We start from the raw sequence: 25,726 nt of genomic DNA, 5'->3' as shown, positions 1-25,726 counted from the left end.
ATATCTGTGCTGTCAGTTTCCCTTTAGAGTAATCTATTCTTAACCTGTTTACTGCTATGCCTATGGACCGCATCAAGTACCAACCACTTAAAGTCTTAAATATCATGCATTTGTTCTGCTAAACGACAAGCCACTGTGGTTTCTTTTTTTGTATTAAAGTTCTTATCGTCAAACAATGTTTATTTAGTCAAACTTTAACAAAACAAGATATTTTGCCAACATTGACCTTTCCAACATGGACATTTTAACTTATAAATTGCATTTAAAGGGAACCTGTCAGTCAGGATGCTGTGGCGGAGCCCGCCGACACCCCGGTGGAGCCCGGCATAGGTAACCATCCCTCGGAGTCCCGCTGCTGGATCCGGTCCCTGGGCGGAGCAGGTGAGATGAGTCCGATGTCCATAGAAAATGACTGCTCCAGTCATTTTCTATGGACATCGGACTAATCTCACCTGCTTTGCATAAGGCGTGCGCTCCGCTTCGGGCCGTGATTTCTCCGCCCAGGGACCGGATCCAGCAGTGGGACTCCAAGGGATGGTTACCTGTGCCAGGCTCCATCGAGGTGTCAGGCGGGCTCCGCCACGGCATCACGGCTGACAGGTTCCCTTTAAACCTTTAACTGGAATAACAGTGTCTTTGCAACACAGTCCAATACTTCTGACTTGTATTTTCTGCTAACTGGGCATGGGCAGAGACATTCACTGAATTGTCCTAATTGTCCTTTTGGGTCTTTCTTTTTTTTATTTTTACCCTTTCTTAACCTCATAACACCATAACGTCACAGACAAAATGTTCTATTATATATATATATATATATATATATATATATATATGCATTCTTGCATCTAAAAATCAGTAAATAATGATATCACCATTATTATTGATTTTACTGTTGGAAGACAAATGCCATCTGATGTTTTGAATGTCAGAATGTTTTTTTTACAGTGCTTCTATGATGAAGTAGTCTGTTTGCACCTATTTATAGTGGTGGATTTCAATATGGTGCATGTTTGAAAAAACAGAATGTCCCCAAAACATTGCAGGAAGCAAGATGTCATTTATGTCCTCCCACTAATGTGGGATTTAATGCAGATGATCATGGACCTGTAGTGCCGTGTGGAAACTTGGGCTTGTCTCTTCACTGGTTATTATTATAATAATTATTATTCATTAATTTTTTAGAGACTGCATGATCAGCCATTGACTACAATAGGCTGACACTGGGATGTCGTGCCTCTACATCCCAGTGGTTAAGGCCCTATTACACCAACAGATCTGACGGCAGATTATCTGCCAAAGATTTGAAGCCAAACCCAGGAGTGGATTTGAAAAGAGGAGAAATCCAGTCTTTCCTTTATGACCTGTTCTCTGATTATAGTCTGTTCCTGGGTTTGGCTTCAAATCTTTGGCAGATAATTTGTCATCAGATCTGTTGGTGGAATAGGGCCTTTAGCCTTACCCCCACTGATCAGACATTGTTGACATAAATTGAAGAAATGTCATCAATTGCTTTACTGGGACAGCTTCTACAGTTTTCAAGAAATTAGTTGTTTGCTCCAAGGTTTAGAGATAAAATTTAAATGGCTTCATGGAGCACATAATAAATTCAGCAAAGGGCAGAAAAGAGTATAATATATGTAGATGTCACTAATAGTCACACTAGATTCTAAGTGGCAGCAGAGGTCTCCAGCGGCCTTTTGAACAGTATTGTACACCAACTAATCTAAATTTAATTAAAACTATCCATTTAATTTCATTTACTGGAAGAACGGTCATCTGTTAAATATGCTCCACACTCACACATACCTAAAAATTAAAGAAAGAAACCATTAACTCTGTAATGCTCCCTTTCCTTCATTAGCCTGTCTTTTTGGGGAATATAATTAAACAGCTTTGATAAAAATGTATGCTAATATCAATCAAGAGGCGTCAGCTACTCAGATTAAAAGGGAATAGATCATGGATAAAGAGTGGAAAGTTTAGCAACACTAAAAGTTATGAAGATTCTCAAATTGATAGTTACATGATACCAAAATATTTATTAATCTATCACCAGACAAACCCATTAGACAGACATCTGTAAAGTGTGATAAGGCCATTCACACAAGCTATTGTATATCTATAGATTGGTCTGTCTATCAATGAAGAAAGCAACACATTCAAGACTTGATAATGTGTGGCTTTCTATCTAGCTGCTCTATCTATCTATCTATCTATCTATCTATCTATCTCCTATCTATCTATCTATCTATCTATCTATCTATCTATCTATATATCTATCTAATCTATCTCTCCTAGCTATTGATCTATCTATCGCATCTATCTCTCCTATCTATCTATCTATCTATCTATCTATCTATCTATCTATCTATCTATCTATCTATCTATCTATCTACATACCTATCTACAGTATCTATCTATCTATCTATCTATCTATCTATCTATCTATCTATCTATCTATCTATCTAGTAAAAAGAGAAGAAGCAGCACTGCTTTAATGTGGTATTGGTTTGTGCCAGCGGATCTTGATCCAGAGAATCCACAGCACTCCAGCGTAGTGAAATAAGCTGTGTTTATTCAGTCAATTCACAGTGCAACACTTCAAACGCAACGTTTCAGTGACTCTCTGAAAATGGTGACAGAGAGTCACTGAAACGTTGCGTTTGGAGTGTTGCACTATGAATTGACTGAATAAACACAGCTTATTGAGCTTTTTCACTACGCTGGAGTGCTGTGGATTCTCTGCATATCTATCTATCTATCTTTTATCTATCTACCGCATCTATCTATCTATCTATCTATCTATCTATCTATCTATCTATCTATCTATCTATCTATATCAAGGAATTCCCCACAGCACGTCTTGTAGATCAAATGAACTGATTTATTCCATTTTCAAAATTAACAAAATAACAGTGCAACACAGCAAAAGTGCATCTGATGCAACGTTTCTGCGGTCTCCACCGCCTTTCTTAAGCATACCGACGTGTAATAAACTACTCCTTTAAATACAGGTGCACAAAATCAAATGGTGAAAAGAGATAGGAGCATCGAGATGTCACTCCTATCACTTTTTACCATTTGATTTTGTGCACCTGTATTTAAAGGAGTAGTTTAGTACACGTGGGTATGCTTGTGAAAGGCGGTGGAGACCGCAGAAACGTTGCATCAGACGCACTTTTGCTGTGTTGCACTGTTACTTTGTTAATTTTGAAAATGGAATAAATCACTTTGTTTGATCTACAAGACGTGCTGTGGGGAATTCCTTGATATAACTACATGGCTTTTGGTCAGAGCCACCCCTGCTGGCACTAGGACTGCAGAAACTGGTATAGTGCTACCTGTATACTGTGATTTCTATCTATCTATCTATCTATCTATCTATCTATCTATTGCATCTATCGCTCCTATCTATTATCTATCTATCTATCTATCTATCTATCTATCTATCTATCTATCTATCTATCTATCGCATCTATCTCTCCTATCTATCTATTTATCTATCTATCGCATCTATCTCTCCTATCTATGTATTTATCTATCTATATATCTATCTATCGATTTATCAATCTATCTATTTATCATCTATCTATCTTGTTTGCATAGATTCTGCCAATGTCCAACAAATTAGGACTTTTTATTACTATTGTTAAGTGGTTAGTGGTTAGCTGGATTTGATTTGTATCATGCTATTCAAAAACAGTAGATAACGTAACAATTCTCACAGTTCCTCATCCTGAAGTTCTCCTTCCTACTGGAGCATTATGATCTTATTCCACACATCAGAACTAAGGGTGCCATTACACAGAGATTTATCTGACAGATATTTAAAGCCAAAGCCAGGAACAGACTATAAACAGAGAACAGGTCATAAAGGAAAGACTGAGATTTCTCCTCTTTTCAAATCCACTCCTGGCTTTGGCTTTAAAACTCTGTCAGATACATCTGTGTGTAAACGCACCATTAGTGGAGTGGAGGTAGAATTAAACAGATTTAGGATTTCATATATGCTCCAGTCAGTTCTAGTGCCTGTTACTTTTCCCACAGTTGTTTAGGGCCTGAATTTATTATGTTGTGTCCATTCTAAAGTCTAAACAAATTCAGGTATGAAATTAAACTAAATTGATTATGAAGTATTAATTTTAATATATTTATTTTAGGGTCTATATTATTTGGGGATTTAGCCAGTAAAAATGTTGGGGTCTGGTTTATACATTTATGTTGGGGCCTAATTTATGGTTTGTATTGGTTTAGGGGGTGTGATCTGAGGTTTGATTTTATTTAGTGTTATAGTCTGAAGTCTGAATTCAATTCAAGGGTCTGGGCTTGAGAGTTACTCTACACCAACTCATTTTGACCAACTCAGGTCTCATATGGGCTCTTCATTAGGTCCAAAGGTTGTGCTGGCCTTCTTACCTATATCAAATATCAAATATCCAATAGGAACTGGCAAACAGCAAACTAGTTTGCACATGCTATGGCAAATATAATTTTACTCTACAAAGATATTTTCACAATAGTGACACATATATATACAGATAGATAGATAGATAGATAGATAGATAGATAGGCTAAGCAAAACACAATGTTTCTACGGTACAACCATCATTTTCAAGAGGTTTGAGGTCGGAACCACATCTGCTGGTAACCATTCCCTGGAACTTGTAGTGGCACTCACATTCTGAACCTACCTAGATAGATAGATAGATAGATAGATAGATAGATAGATAGATAGATAGATAGATAGAAAATAGATGCTCAGATATACTGTAGATTTGTGAAAATACATTGCTGTAATTATATATCATTAAAAAAGTTAAAAAAAAATGCAAACAAAAAGAAAATCCATGTGGAAGGTATTTAAATTAACTTTTAGGAAAGAAGTTTTGCTGGTGCCCCGCATCTCTGGAAAAAAAAATGGTGCTCCTCTGCCAAAGACTGCTAGCTGGGAGGCACTTGTAAAGCATCTTCTGCTGCCAACATGCAATAAACACATTTTAGGCAGAGGTCTATTTTTAAGCCTATGAAATATCCTTTACATTAATCATATGTACGGCAAGAGCTTCGAAAACTCCTCATTTCTATATACGTGGAATAATTCTCTTTTTTGTTGATCTGGCAATACTTTAGTTTCTGCTATACAGTAAGCTTTGCCCGATTGCTTGCCTGCTCGCCTGTCTGTGTTGTCACACTGTGCAGTTTCCCTTATGTGCAAAGTAAATAAAACAAGATTAAATAAAACCAGATTAATACAGCAAAGGCTCAGTTTTCTCTCTGGGTTAATGCTCAGAAACGACACTGCACTTGGCTTGCAGAGCCTCACTCAGAAATGGCGCACTCCTAGGGAGTTCTACTTTCAAGGGTCAACAAGAAATATTATCTGACAGAAACTGGTGTCTGTATGTTTCACTAAGCTAGTGGAAAATATCAAATCCCCTAAATAGCAATTCAGATTTCGAAAACATCTTATTCAGCTATTTGAGGATTTTTTTTCTCATCTTGGGATCCGCAATGTATTATCCAGACTGTCTAGAAGGGCACTATTATTTTCACATTTATGGCTCATTCACATACAACGGACTATTGTGTCACTGAGGCATTACTTAAAAGGTTTGCATACAGTATGGAGCTGCCAGTGTAGAGGCTGGGGAATGGCATTTCCATTACTAACCATACTCCGTGTGCCTGTGCTGCTGGGATTACACCATAAATGTTTGGCAAAGACACAATGCTTTTAGCGTCTTATTCATTGTAATTCTGCTGTTTATACCAAAGTTGTAACTCGAAGTGTCTGGGCCCCAGCAAAAAATCTGTAACAGGTTCCCTTGCCTACCATATAACATTTCTAATAGTGGTGTCCTTATGTGGAAGAGGGGCAGTGTCTACTCTAGGGGTGTGCAACCTCTGCAGCTGCACAGGGCATCCATCCATCTATTCACTCGTATTCCACCAGATGGAATACATAAAATATTAATGATATCATGAGATTCACTAATTTATTATTAAGAGATTAGCTTTATAACTTTTTAGTTTTACTTCTATAATGGGTAGGCTAATATGCCACCATGAAACCAGATGTCACCACATTCAAGAGCTACAGTACAACCTTTTTCTGTAAATAAAAAGATGACAAGCAGTCATGGTCACGATACATTTCTCCATGTGTGCAAACAGAAGATAAAAATGAATTAACTAAACACTGCCTATGAATGCATTCTAAGGTTATATTCACCCAATTCTTTCAACGGCCGTTATTAGATACCTAAAACCACGGACGTTATTTTGAGTATCAAATAACGGCTTTTGCTTCCTTAGACTTCAATGAAAATCATTAAAGAATTAAAACAACGGTCCTTATTTTAAATTAAAATGGCAGCCATTATTTTACAGAGTGTGAACATATCTTTAGGTCTTAGGCTATGGAGAGACCACCAAAAAATCCTTTATACAGTAAGATATGAAATGTCCAGAATATAAACTTAAAGAGGTATTCCAGGAAATATTCACAGAATAAGGGAAAAGTAGGAGATTGTGGGGAGTCCAACCCCTGTACCCCCACGCTGATCTCCTGCTGCAACAAGTCCATCCCACCTTGCGGTGGGCGATGGTGAAGACCAGCGGTCCCTTACACTCCGCTCTATTGGTACAGTGGTGGTACAGTGGATCCACGTCTCCAGCTGTAACAGTGGGGTTTCCTACAAAGAAGCAACATCTAATAATGGTCTGGAATGTAGTTTCCTGTGGATCCATGTGAAATACCTAGAAAAGGTCAAAACGCTGGGTCAATTCTACACAGAAAATTACCAGTGTATAGATGAGATTTGTTAAGATGCTTTCTGCTTGTCTGGTACTGTATGCCTTCCATGTGCATTCCATTTACCTAATTGGTGCAAAGTTTTGGTGATGGAGAGCATGGCGTCAGCTTCCGCCTTGTGTTGAAGCTGTTGAACCTTTTAAAAGTGTATTCCAAGAAAAAATAACTTGTCCCCTATCCACAGGAAAGAGCCGGGTGCTGTACTGAGCTCTCTCCAGTGCGTCCATAGAGAATGAATACAGCCACTGGAGAGAGTCGAGTACAGCACTCAGCTCTTTCTGATGGCTCCATATGAATGGATAAAGCCACAGGTTGTACCCACAGCTCTATTCAAACAAAGGAGCCGTGGACCAATATAGAGACTGGCGGGTGGTACAGCGGTTGGACTCCTGGCCATCCCATACTTGTCCCCTATCCTGATAGTTTATTTTGGAATACTCCTTTAAGGTTAGTGTCCTGCATTTTGATGAATTGCTGCATAATTCTGTAATGTAACCCACTTTACTATTAATCTGCATTTGATATAAAGAAGTGTTTTTCACATATTCACAGCTGCTCTCAAAGGGGAACAAAATGCTCCATAAAGTTGCCATTAGCATACCAGAGCAGTAACAGCTGCTGAAATCTTAATAAGCTTCTTACCTGCAGTTCAGCACCATATTATCCGCAGTTGGTCACCTCTGCCCTTACCAGTGGGTATATTGGCTTCTAGGAGACAAGGCAGCTTCAGTGCCTGAGCTCATAATCGAGATGCATAGAAATGTCCTACAGGTAAAGAAAAATATACAAGCTATCCCAAGCTGTCTAGTTTTACAGTAAAGCACATCAATTATTCATGCACGCAGATTCCCCCCTCAGCACCTTTTAAAACAATATCTTGGCAGAATTCATTAACAAAGTTATGCCAACAATTAAATAAACCTGCATGACATTAAGTGGAGCAAGCTACAAATGTTTGCTTTCATAGGCTTTCATGGTCTCTTTTTTCTTCTGTGAAACAGAGCACAGTGTCCATTTTGCCAAGCCTTGTGCGCCACCTTGAGGTCATGTGCTTAAAATACAGGCACATTTAGCTTCTGTGAGTGGAAGATCTGACCTGTCTGGAAAGTGTTTCTAGTGAGAACATAAGATTCCTACGGATCTCTCCTAACTATGAATGCAAGACTCTCCTGGAAGGAATGACATATGTTTATGTTCTGGTTGTGGTCATTATATACTGGCAGCCATGTCTTGGCTGTGAGATTAGCAGTTAATAATATTCAAGCAAAATGAAAAATGTCTAAATTATACAATAGTTTTCATAACTGGTATAAAGTGATACAAATAGCATCTACAGAATTATACAGTACTAGGGATATGCAACATTTAATTTAACAAGTTACTGTCATTTCAAGTGACTTTTGTATCAAGGATTTTTGTATTATATATTTCATTACAAAATGTTTATTTCTATATGAAAGTTTCTATTTTAAAACTTAAAGAGTCACTGTCGTATTTTTTTTTTTTTTGCAGAAATCAATAGTCCAGGCGATTTTAAGAAACTTTGTAATTGGGTTTATTAGCCAAATCTGCCATTATCTGCATGTAAAAAGCCTTTTCCCAGGTCCCCCCCCCTCCTTCCTCTTTTTCATCCACTCTGAAAAATCTGAAAATTGTGACTTGTTGCAGGAGACGTCCCCTGTCTGCTCTAGGGAGAGGGGAGGGGGGAGGAGGAAGGAGGGAGTTAGCCGGCAGCAGAAAGCAGATAACAGAGAGGATTACAGGCACGGAGCTGGGTGACAGCTGTAATCCGAGCTCAGACAGGTCACTGGTGACTGTCACAGGAGATATCCCGTGAGGGATTTGTAGATTAACTCTTTGTTGTCCTGTTTTGGTCTTTTCTTTAGCTCTCTCCATAGGAGAACAATGAAGACAGGGGGGAGAGCTTCAAATTGCTTTTTCATGATAAAAATGCATTTTTCGGATAATAAACCCAATTACAAAGTTTCTTAAAATCGCCTGGACTATTGATTTCTGCAAAAAAATAATTCACGACAGTGACACTTTAAAAAAACTGCAGAGTGGCTACTTCTAGGAACTTCTAGAGGTGACGGAAAACAGGTCTTGCCTTATGTTCCACAGTAAACTGACTTTTTTGGCGCACAAACCACACCAATTTCCATGTCAAAAAATGTTAAAAAAAAAATAATTATTCCTAGTGACTTCAAAGAAGATGGGGAAATGCGCAAGAAAAAGTAATGTGAATAAGGGCTGGCTCTCGAGCTACCACTGCCAAATCAGCACTTCACCCTTACAGCACCTGCCAGAGGAGACAAGAATGATCAAACCTCACACAAGCTGAGAGAACATGTGGGGAGAGGAGCTGCTGGGGAAAAGGTTACAGGTGAGCTACTGTTTAGTTTTGTATTTCCAGTGGACCTGTTCTATTTTATCAATGTCATTTTTTAGGTGAGGTCTCCAGAACTGGACACAGTATTCCAGATGTGGTCTCACTAGAGCTCTATACAGCAGGATCACAATCTCCCTCTTCCTAGTGGTTATACCTCTAGCTATACAGCCCAGTATGAGATTTGCTTTCTCCACTGCCTGGTTGCACTGATGGCTCATTTTAAGGCTGTCAGAAATCACTACCCCAAAATCCTTCTCTTCTGAAATCATTGCTAACACAGTACTGTCCCAAGTGGATTATTTTACATTTGGAAACATTGTACTTTCCAATGTTTGGACCACTTATCTAGTAAAGCTAAATCATTTACCATATTACTGACACCTCCAGGAATATCAACCCTGTTGTTCACTTTTGTGTCATCAGCAAAAAGACAAACTTTACCTACCAAACCTTCTCCTATGTCACTTACAAAGATATTAAAAAGAACAGGACCCAGAACAGACCCTTGTGGCCACCACTTGTAACCAGTCTCTGCTTGGAATTTACACAATTAACAACAACCCTCTGATATCTCTTCTTCAGCCAACCACAAATCCACTGAACTATCCAGGGTCCACAGAGCATGTCTTTATACTATATATGGGATCACAAACGGGGATATATATACTAAATGGAGGCACAAAGGGGGCCCATATATACCATACAGGGGTAAAGATGTGGCATATGATTCTAATTACTATGTGGGGGCAAAAAGGGCACAAATGAGAGAACACATGGGGCCTATATACTAAATCAAGATATACTGTATTATATGAGAGCACAGGGGAGGTCTAACACAATATAGGGGCAAAATACTATAAAGGGGATCTAAATACTATATGGAATAACAAAAGGTGTCTAATGACTATATAGGGGCATAGAAGGGACCTATTATATGGGACACAAAGTGGGGATTATTACAGTGTAGGGCACAACAGAAGAGAACTTTATATAAAGGTAAGGAATGTACTAAAAGCCTAAAATAGAGCATAAAATGTTTGTCTGGCAGATTCTGTGCAGATGAGTTGTTGCAGGGAAAGATCTTCATGATGGATTGAGCCAGATGGAGAAGGAAAGTAAAAGTAAACTCCAATAAGAGAAGGTGCCCCTGTGATTTTCTGGATGTAACTGCAGTGTAATCAGTAATGTGGGTAGGCAAAAGGGTATGATTCAACCTCTCCAGTCATTCTTTACGGGCGGCGGACTCATCTCTGGTGAGCGTGCGCACAGCTTCCGACAGGGATTTCTCGGCGGCGGGACAGGGTGTGGGATCAGGACTTCAAGAGAGGGATAAGTATAAGGGGCTCCACCGGGGGGTCCGGTGGGCTTCACCCCGGCAGCCGGGGTGACAGGTCACCTTTACGTTATGGGGTCAAGGCACATCATTTGCACTGAGGTCTCCTGCAGTATGTGCTGACAGCAGTGGGACGTATCCAAAGCAACTCAATCTTCCAGCGGCATCCGCCTCTGCACACCTCCCCAGAGACATCAATCATATTTTCGACATTTTGGGGATTATTGCTGTTAATGGGGGCTCCAAAATTCCTGATAGCTGCCCTGCCTGGATAGCCCCATAGACTTACAATAGGAGACCATCTAGGTCATGTGACACAGAAACGGTAGTGAACTTACTTCTCCTGTCTCATTTCCCTGATTGGACACATCTTAACATAGATGACAGGTACACTGTTCGCTCATCTCATAACCTCTAACATTTCACACGGGCAAAGAGAGAGACATGGCTAAAAGAATATACACAGCATATTTAATATCTGAAAAATGAACAAAATGCACATAGCACATAACATGCAAATGATACAACAAGCAAGATAAGTAAATGGAACTCATAAAGATGGAACACATAATGGCTGCAGTAAAGTATTTTCCCAATTTAACCAAAGAGTGAATACTTATACATGTTTTATATCTATTTATGTTAAAGCCTGAGGAAGGGTAATTTATACCCAAAATGTTGCATGCAAGTTATTCAAATTGACTCTCTCATTCTAACTGCAACTCACAATTGGTATGCCCACTCTACATTTCTTATGCTATGAAGAGAAAAAAAGCTGCCACCAGAGGAGTATTGTAGAAGATGAATGGTCAGTTTTAGGCCTTCAAAAAGAATCTGAATAAAAACTACTCCCCAAGTAAGACCATACTCCTTTTAATCATAACTTCTTCTCCAATTTTCCCATTTGCTTACTTCCTATTATTTTCTACTACAGTGGAAAGGTATGTATAAAGTTCACTTGAATTGGACTAAGCTATAATGCAAGGAATGGCCTATGGACAAAACTGGTACTGTATCTTGGAAAAAAGTAGCCATGTTTTTCCAATGTCATACAGCCCCTTTAATTATTTAATATAATCATATCACTTTCTACCTATTGGCCTACTTGTTAAAACAATTACCTATAAAAGTCTACAGCCAACCTGTTAGTCTTACAGATGTTATATGCTTTAAAGTTCATGGATGGGGTTGTTACAGGAAAGGTGCTGGACTGTCCAGCAGAAGACGTATTCATTGCTCTTGTTTACATGCCTTCACACATGCTTAACACATAAAGGTTTCCAGATCTCTGCGCTCTAGTGCACGCTTGCCTGAAACATTTTCTACATGAGCCAAAGCTGAACCTCTGGCTTGGCTCCCTCTATAAAGTTTATGGCTTGCTTGCTTCTAGTAGCCCAGCTGTTTACATTTTTCAAAACTAACCTCATCCATCATAAAGCCACATCCTGCAGGAGCAATCAAAGCTTTGCATAATGTAGTCTGCACATGAGCCGGCTCACGCATACATAAACACTTAGCAGTGCCCAATGTGCTCGCTATATATTTATCAGGTGAATAGGGCCCAAAACCAATACTTTAATATACCCTGTTATCCTCTTCTCTCTGAAGTTAATGTCTATAACTTGGCTCACCTCTCTGACATCTTAGTAATACCTTTCCCAGCTGTTCAAATAAAGGGATTTAGGAAATCAAAACAACATCAGATGAGGTATATTGCTCATACCTCAGGGCCTTATTATTGCAACCCGTAATTGCATCTCTTTTGCTATTGGCACTAGCTGATGGGCATGGGTGAACTATGAAAGAAGGCCCAGATGAACCCTAAAGCCCTCAAGGAGCATGGCTTGGCTCATCTAGTACTTCGAAATTAACTTAAAGAAACAACCGGTTGACCTATAAACATTTGCTGGAACAAGAGTTCCACAAACGGAACTGGCTGTAACTGTTCCCTGCATAAAAATCATTCATCGGGCATAATAAAAGCATTAGTCGAGTTTCATAGGCTGGGATTTGCCATTGAATATAAGATGTGGAAGAATGGTGAAGATCAACAGAAAGCAATGGGGTTCAAAATTGATGAATGGAACAGTTCATTGAACTAATCCCCGATTACCAGTTCTTCTGGAAAAAGCTACGTCTGGCCAGATATTTATACTAAAATGACTACTGCAGGGGAAATGTCATATTACAGGCAGCAATTCAAATAGGGTAGGCACAGGATGACTGTAAGTACATAATCTCACAATAGCCCTGTGGGAGAACACAGAGCTGAAAGAAACACACAAGTGCCCTGGTGCTTTTTTTTTTTTTTGTTAAGAGAGAGAACAAAAAGGAGAATAAAAAGTATAGCTCATTAGAGGGAATAAAACTATTGCCGTATTATAGATTGTCCCTTTCCTATTATAGATTGTCTATGTGCATATGTCTTTGGGCAACATAAGGGAGAAGATCAGCAAGATTAGGCAGCAGCATAGATTAAAAGCATACAATGTACCAGATCCATGTTCCCCACATGCTACTCTCCTACAGCAACTTTCCTGCTCTATCTAACAGATTTTCTGCTTAAACTTTTCCGCATTTTAAAGGACCTATCTACCATACGGGGGCACAACAGGGGCCTATCTATTATAAAAGGGTACACAAAGGGCCTATCTACTACACAGGGACACAGAGGGGGCCTATCTATTATACAAAGGCACATAGAGGGCCTAACTACTATATAGGGGTGTTAACTATGCAGGGGGAACAAAATAAGCACTGTTACTGTGTGTGGCAATATTGATGGGGAGTTTGTACAGAGGTTATCTACCAAACATTGAACAACTCTGATCAGAGTAAATGCCCCTGTGAATCAATGGATGTAACTGCACTATAATCACTTATAGCCCAGGTTGACACTATTTAAGACACCGGACTTTACACTGTCTGAACTGTCAGTGTTGTGCAGCCGCTATTCAATGAATAGAAGCCGCACAAAACTGACATGTCAGGTTTTTTTTGCGGACGCTTGGAATCCCGGACAGAGTGTATACAGAGTGTATACACTCTGGCTCAAATTACATAGACTTTAATGTGATCGGTGAATTCATTAAATAATGGCCGTGGTTGCAAAACTGCAACTACGGACGTTTAATTAGATTTTACGCTGTGTGCCATACAGTGCACAAAGATAGTGTAGGGCTGGTATTTACCTCCATATGTTCAAGATATAGGGGGAATATAAGTCTTTTAATAGTGGAGTTTACTTCATAATGGTATGGTGATATTAGCCATTATGTGGTGGTCATGGTGTTGCCGTATTATTTGTTTCATGTATTGTATTATTGGTAATGTTAGTCTTGGTATACTAAGTTTGATCAGTAACTGTATGGTGGTATGCATACAAAATTGTCTTACCAAGTTTTGTGTATGTATATAAATAATATATATGCATTTTTTGCTATAGTGGTGCCTTGGATTACGAGCATAATTCGTTCCGGGACCGAGCTTGTAATCCAAATCCACTCTTAAACCAAAGCAAATTTTCCCATAAGAAATTATAGAAATGCAGACAATTGGTTCCACACCCCCAAAATAATGATTTATTATTCTGAATAACATGTAAAACTAATGAAACAAACATTCAGAAACAGCTGAATATGTGATATTATAAGTTACTGTACAGTAATGGAGAGGATGGGAAACACAAGGACTGACAGAGACTGCAGGGAGTATGAAGGAATGGGCAGGACATATGTGGGCACATACACGCAGCTCTCTCTGTCCGGGGAGAGAGGGGTTACAGCTATGGAGAGATTACCCCCACAGTCCTGTCCCCTGATGCAAGCCCCAGCCTGAAGTGGATCTGCTATGATTTGGAAGGTGAAGGAGACTTCCTGGGTCAGAGTACAGTGCTGTGGACCTCGCTATACAGACCATGTCCCTCCCCAACTCGAGCTCCCACCCAGTACAGGGAGCTCCTAAACCAAAGCAATGCTCTTAAACCAAGTCATTATTTTGAAGAACTGTGAGCTCTTAAACCAAAACGCTCTTAAACCAAGTTACTCTTAAACCAAGGTACCACTGTATATGCGCAATCAAGGTACCGATAGAAAAAACACATCATGGCCCAAAAAATGACACCTCACACAGCCCCATAGACCAAAGGATAAAAGCGTTATAAGTGTGGGAATGGAGCGATTTTAAGGAAGGTATATTTGTTAACAATGGTTTGAATTTTTTACAGGCCATCAGATAAAAGAAAAGTTATACATGTTACATATCGTTGTAATCGTAACAACTTGAGGAACATATATAACCAGTCAGTTTACCCCAGGGCGAATGTTTTTTGTTCAATTTTACCACACTTTGAATTTTTTCCTGGTTTCGCAGTGTACTTTAAGCAAAAATTCAGCCTGTCATTGCAAAGTACAATTAGAGACGCAAAAAATAAGGGCTCATGTGGGTTTCTAGGTGGAAAAATTCAAGTGCTATGGCCTTTTAAACACAAGGAGGAAAAAACGCAAAAAACGAAAAGTGGCTTCGTCCTTAAGGGGTTAAGTGCTGCAGTCATTTTTTATATTTAAAGGGGAACTGTCAGCAAGTTAGACGAATCTAACCTGCTGATAGCCCCCTATAGCGCCCGGGATGCTGAAGAGGAACCTTACCTTCCTCCTTGGTGCCGGTCTCGCATTGTTCGTCAGTGTAATCTTTGTCCGGGAGCACTGCCCCGCCCCAGTGCGTCATCCGGCCCATTTTCTCCATTGATTATCAATGGAGAGGGTCTGCGGATGACGCTGTGGGGGCGTAACAGTGTTCCCGGCCAAAGATTATTCCGCCTAACAGTGCAGAACAAGCACCATGGAGGGACGTAAGGCACATACCTTCCTCTTCAGCGTAATGCCAATATAGAGAGCTATGAGCAGGGTAGATTAGTCTAACCTGCTGATAGTTCCCCTTTAAACAGATATGAAATATAAACTTTTAAAATCATCCCTTTTGTTCCACCTCCATAACAGATCAGCTGGTAATGAAAAGGATGATTTAAAAGTTTACAAATGGTGACCAGCAGCACTTCTGTCACTTACATCCCCAGCACCGGGCTGCTAAGATCTGAAGATCTATACCTGGCATGGAGCTGACAGATTTACTTTACGGCTGGGCCGCTACTCATTGGCCAGCACTGCATTCTTGTACCCCAGGCTAAAGTGTGCCAGCCAGCCACTGGGCAAAATGCAGGAATGTCAGCAGTGATGTCATAAGACGGTGATGTCAGCAGGGTAGGTAGGACTTCCACTATACAGTGGTACCTTGGTTTAAGAGTAACTTGGATTGAGTGTTTTGCGATAAAAGCTCACAGTTTTTAAAATTTTGACTTGGTTTAAGAGCTCCCTGTACTGGGTTGGAGGGGGAGTGGGGGGAGAGGCATGGTCTGCATAGTGTGGTCTACAGCTCTGTACTCTGACCCAGGAAGTCTCCCTCACCTTCCAAATCATAACAGATCCACTTTAGGCTGGGGCTTACATCAGGGGACAGTACTGTGGAGGTAATCTCTCCATAGCTGTAACCCCTCTCTCCCCGGACAGACAATGCTGCATTTATGTGCCCACATATGTCCTGCTTGTTGCTTCATGCTCCCTGCAGTCTTTTGTGTTTCCCATCCTCTCCATTACTGTACAGTTACTTATAATATGACATATTCAGCTGTTTCTAAATGTTTGTTTCATTTGTTTTACATGTTATTAAGAATTTTTTAAAAAAATCATTATTTTGGGGTATTGAACCAATTGTCTGCATTTTAATGATTTCTTATGGGAAAATTTGCTTTGGTTTAAGAGTGGATAAGAGTGCATTAGAAGCGCAGTCCTGGAACCAATTATGCTCATAATCAGAGGCTGTATCACTCTATTAGAAATCTGCCTGACAAAACTGAATACTGCACTAGAGGATAATGGATCATGGTCACAAGGAGCGTTCAGTCAGCGGCAAATGCTTAAAGGGGTACTCCGACGCTGATAAAAAAAAAATCAATCAATCATGAACATAGTTTTCCAACTTACCATCCCTCCGGAGTCTGTCTCCGTTTGAATTTCCCGCTGTTTGCAGGTCCCTGAAACTCCAGTTGGTGTCTTCATTTTTTCTTCACTTCCTGGTTTGGGCTTTCCCATGATGCACTTTGTCTGCTGTGATGTCAAATTGACTCTGTAAAACTCCTAGATGGCTTACAGCTTGTTCAGCCAATCAGAGCTTAACAACCTGAGTCATCTGACAAAGAGAGGCTAGCCTAACAGGGCTTAGACTTGCCTCCCTCTTGATGATGTCATCATCACAAAATGGCTGCCACAAAAAATCCTGGGGTGAACAGTCATTAGGTAAGAATGAGTTTACTTTACTTTCTGGTGGGGGTTCAGGGGGTAAAGATAGGGAAGAAGGGCAGATAGGTGATTGAAGCATATTTTGCTGCGTTTACACGAAACGATAATTGGCCCAATCGTACAATTAACAATGTCGGAGTAACGTTTTTTTTTCCTCATAACGATCAGTGTTTAGACAGTACGATATATCAAACGGAAAATTTGTTTTGCCATCGTTTTACGATCGCTTAAGCCTATCTCACACATTGGTTAAATCGGCGAACGACTCTTCACACGGAACGATCTGCGAATTTATTGCTAAGGATCAACGACGATTTGAAAACATGTTCAAAGATCAAAATGAACGATTACTCGCTGCGTTTACACGTACGATTATCGTTCGAATTCGATCGTTATCGCGCAAATTCACACGATAATCGTTACGTGTAAACACAGCATTACAGTTATATAACTCTGTAATGTGATTCAATTACTGGGAAAAAGCTTTTAGCAGGAGTACCCCTTAAAGAAAACGCTGATGTGACTTTAAAGCAATGTGAGATGGCCAGCTGTGAACTACATATACACACACTGGCCAGGATGACACTTAGGTACATGGCCAGGCATCCCTGCCATGAACCCCAGGAGCTGACGGGGGGTTGGTAGAGCTGCCCTGGTCACCACCACTGCCATGCCCAGCAAAGATTGGCTGGCTGAAATACCAAGTACCACCAGGTAGCATGTTGAACCTTTACCAGCACTCGCCTATATGAATATGTGCCAGGCTGGCAACTGAAATAATAGCATAGTCTTCTTTGTAAAAAAAAAAAAAAAAAAATGGAATTCGCGCTAAAAAAAAAAAGGTTTGAAAATGCATGAAGTAGCCCTTTAAGAGTTATCATTTACTTAGAGGGCTGAAGACAAGTTTACATTTACCACAGGTTCCTATGTAAATCTCTTTGTAATTGCCTCCAATGAGAGTTATCATGGCACCACGTTACACCTGCTATAACATACGGTGACATAATAACACGGTCACGTGATGCCTGAAAGGAAGCCGTGTGTCCCTTCGTAGCCTCGGGTGTTACCAGACTGTTTATAGCTACACACCAACACACACAAACCGTGTGCGCAACACTCCCTGCCCTACTTCATGGTGACCAGCAGAGGCGGTACTTATGCACCTCTCCACAGTGACCACCGGGGGCAGCAAATCACTAGCGCCAGACGGGTACGCCACGTGATTCCCTCATGCTGAAAAGACCGCGCCTTCCTCCCGCCCTTGCGCGCGTCACTTCCGGTGTGTGGCCATGGTAACCGGAGAGGCCACAGTCTGTTGTCGGTTGTCTACAGCGGAGGAAGCAGGATGGTGAGTGCGGCTGAGCCGGGTGGGAAGGAAGAGCAGAGTGATTCGCTTATAGTCTGTCCATACTCGGGCGAGGAAATGCTGTGTGACCGCATTAGTGAGATGCACATTCACCTCTCATGTTACATTTACTGGGCTCTCTGAGGTGGCTGCTAGCCAGGGGATTTCTAGTCAGGTGTAGTCCTTATTATACACAGATGTCCAATCATTCATATGTGCTACAGTACTGTGTGATACAAAGTGCAGCTGCTGATGAACCTCTTCTTAAAGGGATTGTCAGAAATAACAGGCTGTAAGATAAATCCAGTGCACAGTGTCCAGTATCAATCACTGGATCACCTTCTCCTCCCCTAACCACCTACTGGTGTTGGTAGTTACATATGTCAACTACTGCTGAGGCCAGTGATTGGCTGCAGGATGCTGAGAGACAGCACATCATGCAGTGGAGGCTGCAACAAACATCGGGGAGCGGACTCCATAAAAATGCATTCATAGGCAAATCCTTTAAGTAGTTGTAATAACCCCTTTAAGGTCAGAGACAATTTTCACTTTTGTTCTTCAGTTTTTCCTCGTGTTTTAAAGACCGTAGCGCTATTTTTTAACCTACAGACCCACATGAGCCCTTATTTTTTGCAGCACTTACTCTTTCCGTAAAATATGCTGCGAAAAAATATATATATTTGTACAGTGAAATTGACAATAAAATGCTATTTTATTTATTTGGGTAGTTGTGTTTACGCCATTCGCCCTATGGTAAAACTGACATGGTATACATGTTCCTCTGTTCAGTACGATTGTGATGATGGGCAACTTTTTTATTTTATTTGACAGCTTTTAAAAAAAGTAAAACTTAAATTTTTTTTTTTAAATTGCTCTATTCCCATCCTTATAACACTTTTTTATTTTTTTGGCTGTGGGTCTGTGTAAGGTGTCATTTTTTTCGCCATGTTCTGTACTTTCTATCAGTACCTTGCTTACTTATGTGACTTTTTGATTGCTTTTTATTACAATTTTTCTGCCCGGCAGCATCTCCAATATGATTTTGGGAGCAGGGAAACTGTATGAATATGCACAGTGCTTTAATGACAGAGGCGCACAGTTGCTTCATTACAGCGCTGTGCATATTCATACAGTTTCCCCACTCCCAGCATCATATAGGAGATGCTGCCATGTGGGAAGGGGGGGGGGGGGGGGGGAGATCCACTACAGGCCTTCCATGTCCATGAAACATGGACTGTGAATAAGGCCTAAGGCTGGGCCTTTATTGTGATTCCCAGTCACGGGAGCAGGAATCAGCATGTCACACCACTGCTTGTCTTGCAATCTCTTCACTCTTACAAGTGATTGGGGTTGTGTTGTGACTAGAGATGAGTGAACCGGCCGAGGTTCGAGTTCGTATGAACCTGAACTCTTGGCTTCTGATTCCCGCTGTCTGCCTGCTCCGTGGAGAGGGTGGATACAGCGGGAGGACCGCCTGGAAAACTGAGATACAGTCTATGGCTATGGCTGTAACCCAGTTTTCCAGGCGGTCCTCAGGCTGTATCCACCCTCTCCACGGAGCGGGCAGACAGCGGGAATCAGAAGCCGCGAGTTCAGGTTCGTACGAACCCAAACCTCGGCCGGTTCGCTCATCTCTAGTTAAAAATTCTATCTAGAATGGATTTTGTGTGACCATATGAGAATATTTGGACACATTTGGATGTTATAGGATACATACTATTGAAGTTTAATAGACCAACATACAGATAGATTAATCTTCTTATTTTTGCTTAATTTGCAGTCTGAAGTGGAGGAAACTCTAAAGAGGATTCAGTCTCAGAAAGGAGTGATTGGGACTATAGTAGTAAATGCTGAAGGTAAGATATGATGACTGCTTACAAGGTAAATTCACGCCTATGTCTATTTTCCCATTATAGATGTTATCCAGGACTAGAAAATATAGCTGCTTTGTTCTAGATACAGCTTGTCCTCACTTTGTTTATGGTATTACAGCTCAGATGCACTGAGGTGAGTGGAGCTGAGTTATATCACCACTTACAACCCGAGGGCAGGTGTGGAGCTGTTTTTGGAAGAAAGCTACTGATATTTTTATAATCCCCAATACATTTTAGAAACTCAGGTACTCTGGGGTCTTAAGTTCTAAATACTGCACAAAAAAGTAATCAAATAATAACAACCTTTGTAAAAATCTATCAGAAGGGCCAGTGTCACATATTTAGATATGCCACTGCCCCTTCTGGTCCTTTTACTATAAAGCGGCCAACCCCTTAAGTATTAAAGTTGTGTCATGAAGACCATGGGCCTTTTTTTAAATATATTAGGGATAGGGCTGGCCGATTATGGCCTAAAGCAACATTACAATTAATTAAACATGTAACCTTGATTACTGTTATTGAACGATTATTATGCCACACCCTTTTATAAGCCACACTCCCTTTTGCAAATCCCACCCATTTGGGCGTGCCAAACTGCAGGTAACAGAGGAGAGAGGTCAGTATATACATGGCCCATAACTGCGGGAAGTAACAGATGAGTCGCACCAGCCCAGGAATGAGTCAAATGAAAGTATAAGTGACAATAAGTCTGTACCAGTGCGACGGTGCTCCGAGCAGAGAGTAGAATCCAACAATGCAGGGAAAAGAAAAATGCTGGCACTGACCGTTGTAGGATCAAGTGTTTTATTTCCAAGAAAGCATGCAGGGGAGGGGGATCAGTAAGTGTGCATTATAGCATTATAACCAGAATATAAATAAGTAAATAATAATAATCATGCACAAGTTCAGGTCGCTTAATCAAGACCATATTCGGTTTAGTTTTTTTCACAATTAATAACCCAGCCCTATTGGAAAGACTATGTGCACATGCTCAGTAGTCCTTAATACTAGTCAGAGCCCACTCCTTTTGCCCACTGGCTGCTGGTTGCCTACAACTTGCCTACTGTGTATAAGCAGGCAGCTATCAGTCAGCAGCCAGTGGGTGTACGGAGCCGGACAGCACAGCACTTGGTTCTCCTGCATTAGGAGAATGTAAGTAATGCATCATTCTGTTCAGTGTCTCCTTCACTAGCCTATGCTGCCAAAGTCACCTATGTAGCCCTAGTCCTATGAAGTAGGTGTCAGCCAATGCTAATTAATCAGTTTTGCAGTTTGCTGCTAGTGTAAAACGGTTTGGGTTGTTCTATATCAATATCTATTGCAGTTCCTATTGTCTGGCTGCAGTAGGGATCTAACAGGCCCTCTATAGGTACAGAATGTGCTTCCTACTTTTATTCCCTCACTAATTGATGGAATCCGATTCTACATTCAGCACCACTGTGTCTTTTGTCTTTTATACACTTGTTCTTCGTTTATATGACTCCCACCTATAAACGCCTATATTAGCCAGAAATAAAATAACAGAGCAAATAATGTTAACATTATTGACAGCATTCTTTCCAGTATAATTTTTTTTTTTTGTAATGCATTCTCTTTATACTTTGTCATATTTACCATATATATTGATTTGCAGGCATTCCTATCAGAACAACTCTAGACAACTCCACCACAGTGCAGTATGCTGGGCTTCTTCACCAGCTCTCAATGAAAGCTCGAAGCACAGTACGTGATCTTGACCCTCAGAATGATCTGACATTCCTAAGGATCCGTTCCAAGAAGCATGAGATAATGGTTGCTCCAGGTACTGCATACTTTTACATCTACTTTTTGTTTTGTACTGGGCACTGGTTATCAAAAGGGTTATAAGACTATTACTTTGGTGATGTGCTTCATTCGGGCCATTAGAGTCTTTTATATGAACAACCATACAAATGATGGAATCATTCTACTTTACTGAGATTTGTCTGGTAAGGTATTCCACTTCGACTTTTGCTACATGTTAGAAAGGACTCTTGATGATAAGCTTATCACAAGGGTGAATCTGCTCTCATTGCATCATCAGCATATCCTTTAATCTCAGATTCTGTCCCCTTGTTCTTGAGTTCATCTTTTTAGTAAAAACAATTGCCTCCTCAACCTTATTTAGTCATTTAACATATTTAAAGGTTTCAATAATTTTCCCTCCCCTTCTCCTTCTTTCCTCTAGACTTTACAGATTCAAATCCATAAGGCTTTCCTGATGTGTTATGCCTCACACCCTCCCATCATTTTTTGTAGCCCGTCTTTAGACCCTTTCTACTTTATCAATATACTTATGTAGGTGAGTTCTTCTGAACACAGTATTCCAGATGTCTTACTAGAGCTCTACCCTAACGTTACCACTACCGCCTGGTTGCACTGGTGACTCATTTTAAGACTGTCAGAAATCACTACCCCTAAATCCTTCTCTTCTAAAGTCTTTGCCAACACAGAACTGCCGATATCATACATAGAGGAATCCTTCTCCAAGTGCATTATTTTACATTTTGGAAAAATTGAACTGCAGTTTTCATTGTTTGGACCACTTATCTTGCAAAGCTAAATTATTTTCCATATTACTGACACCTCCAGGAATGTAACCCTATTGCACACTTTTGTGTCATCAGCAACAGACAAACTTTACCTACCAAACCTTCTCCTATGTCACTTACATATTAAGGGTAAAAAGACCAGGAACCAGAACAGACCCTTGTGCCGCAACACTTTTAACCAGTCTCTGCTTAGGGTATACACCATAAACAACAACCCTCTGATATCTATCCTTCAGCCAACAACAAATTGACTGAACTATCCAGGGATTAAGTCCATTTTTCTCTTAACTTCTCTATCATCTCTTTATGGGGAACTGTATCAAAGGCTTTGCTGAGTCCAGATAGGCGATATCCACGGCACCACCTTCATCCATGTTAAGTGGCATCAAGGACTCTAGGTCTGGGAGCAAGCAGAGGGGTGTGTTTGTTTTTGTCCTGTCAAGTTTGGGAAACACTCCCTTTATCTTTGGGATTATTATTTGGGCTACAAGGGAATTGATTCCCATTGCGCTGCAAACCATTCACCAGATGCCATCTGTTCTAACACACTGTGACTGACAGACACTGCACACACTGACATGTAGTCTTTGTCTTGCGGTTCATGGAAATGGTTTTCCTGTGAAGATAAATACATCTTAATTGATGCATTATGTGAAATTAAGCATATTTCAAATGTGCAAGCAATGCTGAATATGTACTTGTTTGCTTTTCTAGTATTTCATTATTTTATTTTTTATTTTTTTAGATAAAGACTATCTCCTCATTGTTATCCAGAATCCTTCAGACTAAGAAAGCACTGTTGACAAGCTGTGTACTCCAGGGGCCTGTATTTAAAAAAAAAAAAAAAACAAAAAAAAAAAACCTGTCTTCCCACAGGCAGTAAATGGGATAAGATGCAATTTCTAACAGTTTTAAAGGACTAAATTTAAAGGGGCAGCTGTGCAGATATGAGAGCATGTCCAGGATACATTTTACCAGAAGTGCCCTACTGTATGCTTAATTGCCTATGTTACAGCTTAGGTGATCCTGAATAAAAGAAGGCACTTCCTAGATAAGACTAATTGCAAATGGTATCCTACATCAACATGTCTGCTGTTCTGCAATGCTGCTAACTTTAGATGATAACTTCATAGTACTGTTTATTGATTTACAATAAAGTATTATTTGCTATTAAATTTTGTTTTTCCTGTATTTCACCCATGGCCAAGCTCGATATGTCACAAGAACCAAACTTGTGATAAGGATGTCATCTAATTTTCTTACAAGTCCAAGATGATTGGGATGTGTAAGTCTCCACAGTTTTAAGAAGGTAGCAACCTATAATGCTGCATTTACACGGAATGATCGAATTCGAACGATAATCGTATGCGTAAACGCAGCGAACGCCGAGTAAGAAATCGTTCATTTTGATCTTTGAACAGGTTCTTAAAATTTGCAGATCGTTCTGTGTAAACAGTCATTCACCGTTATTTCCTATGTGCGAGATAGGCTTAAGTGATAGCAAAACAAATTTTCCGTACCATATATTGTTCCGTCTAAACGCTGATCGTTATAAAAAAAAATCGTTACCTCGAAATCGTTAATCGTACGATCGGGCGAATTATCGTTCTGTGTAAACGTAGCATAACACAGAGTTTATGCCAGTGGAAGAATGTCCTCCTGCTGAATTTAAATAAGAAATAAACTGGTACACCAGAAAAGGCAACAAAATATGCACTCAAGGCAAAAATCTAATCAGTACACATCATTCAATCACACAATCAATGCACATCATTTCATTGAAAATACATAAAGGATAGGACCACAGACCATTAAAGGGGTTGTCCGGCGCTAAAGAATTATTCACAGAATAACACACATTACAAAGTTATACAACTTTGTAATGTATGTTATGTCTGTGAATGGCCCCCTTCCCCGTGTCATCAGCTGCTAAGCTGCGATTGGCTGAGCACAGTTATGCTCAGACAATCGCGGCTGAGCTTCGGATGACGCTGCAGAGGGCGGCCGGCACTCGGGAAGATCCGCTGGCCGCCCGAAGAAGACGTCACTGCTGAGGATCGGAGACCGTGGTCGGCACGTGACAGGTATGTATAGCGCACCACACTTCCGGGTACACGGGTGGGGGTGGTGGGACACGGGGAAGGGGGCCATTCACAGACATAATATGCATTAGAAAGTTGTATAACTTTGTAATGTGTGTTATTCTGTGAATAATTTTTTTAGCGCCGGACAACCCCTTTAAAAACTTTAAAAAAAAACACTAAAGTATTAAAGGAATGTTTAATTATAAAACAACCTATTGTTTAAATAACTATTTTTATATTAAACATTTTAAGGCTGGGTTCACACTAGGTATATTTCAGTCAGTATTGCAACCAACCTCATATAGCAACCAAAACCAGGAGTGGATTAAAAACACAGAAAGGATCTGCAGCAGATTTGAAGTTGCAGATTCAATGAAAAGTAACTCTGGGCCATCAAATCTGCTGCAAATCTGGGACATCTTAGGACATTTTGTTGATATTTCTTTCTAATTTTCCATCTTATTACCTACTGCATAGCATGCTGTAAAGAATATCACTAAATGCTGTTTAAAAACAGCTGAGGCAACATGACGACGTCTTCTATAATAAAGTACAAAAGATTACATTTAGAAGATAGAAACAAATTAGGAAAAAAAATTAATTAGTATCTTGCTCTGATCATTTAAAAACATCTAGGTGACACATGCCATTTACATACAAAACCGTACACTATGCCCAGCATAGACTTAGATCCCATGATTACACAACCCTGCCAAAGACTTCAACCAGGTATAATATTAACAATTAGTTAACAAATCTAATAAATACCATAACATGTAAAAGTACTATTTTCCACAGAATACAAGATCAAAGAGAGATAAAAATATGAATGAATGAGGGTGGGGAGGAAGGACAGAGAGGGTGTGCCAGCCTAATGCATATACTAATGTAAGCCCTGGCCGTTAGACACAGCGCTGCCAGATTAAAAGTTGTTGTATTTATGCCAATAACTGCATCCCCTGCC

At 40.2% G+C, this 25,726-nt stretch overlaps 1 protein-coding gene and 1 long non-coding RNA gene across 2 annotated transcripts; one reads left to right on the top strand and one right to left on the bottom strand.

The window, feature by feature from the left end:
* Positions 1-4,902: 4,902 nt before the first annotated feature.
* LOC138789714 (uncharacterized) lies at positions 4,903-17,053 on the bottom strand. The gene is made up of 3 exons (XR_011362767.1): positions 16,575-17,053; positions 7,457-7,579; positions 4,903-6,759 (listed from the first exon to the last, which is right to left on the bottom strand). It is a non-coding gene; the product is annotated as an uncharacterized lncRNA (long non-coding RNA).
* A 1,082-nt stretch (positions 17,054-18,135) lies between these two features.
* On the top strand, positions 18,136-23,527 carry DYNLRB2 (dynein light chain roadblock-type 2). The gene is made up of 4 exons (XM_069968490.1): positions 18,136-18,237; positions 20,015-20,090; positions 21,742-21,909; positions 23,424-23,527. The coding sequence occupies exons 1-4, from the start codon at positions 18,235-18,237 to the stop codon at positions 23,465-23,467; spliced, it is 291 nt and encodes a 96-aa protein (XP_069824591.1). The 5' UTR covers positions 18,136-18,234; the 3' UTR covers positions 23,468-23,527.
* The last annotated feature ends 2,199 nt before the right edge of the window (positions 23,528-25,726 follow it).

This window comes from Dendropsophus ebraccatus, chromosome 4 (assembly GCF_027789765.1).
Source record: "Dendropsophus ebraccatus isolate aDenEbr1 chromosome 4, aDenEbr1.pat, whole genome shotgun sequence".
Taxonomy (NCBI): domain Eukaryota; kingdom Metazoa; phylum Chordata; class Amphibia; order Anura; family Hylidae; genus Dendropsophus; species Dendropsophus ebraccatus.
Note: the sequence above shows the minus strand (reverse complement) of the source record. Positions and strands in the feature narration are given on the sequence as shown.

Bases quoted from the DNA above. Each gene is read 5' to 3' on its own strand.
- DYNLRB2 (XM_069968490.1), top strand. The intron at 20,091-21,741 runs GTAAGATATGAT...ATTGATTTGCAG, and splicing joins TATAGTAGTAAATGCTGAAG to GCATTCCTATCAGAACAACT. The intron at 21,910-23,423 runs GTACTGCATACT...TTATTTTTTTAG, and splicing joins TGAGATAATGGTTGCTCCAG to ATAAAGACTATCTCCTCATT.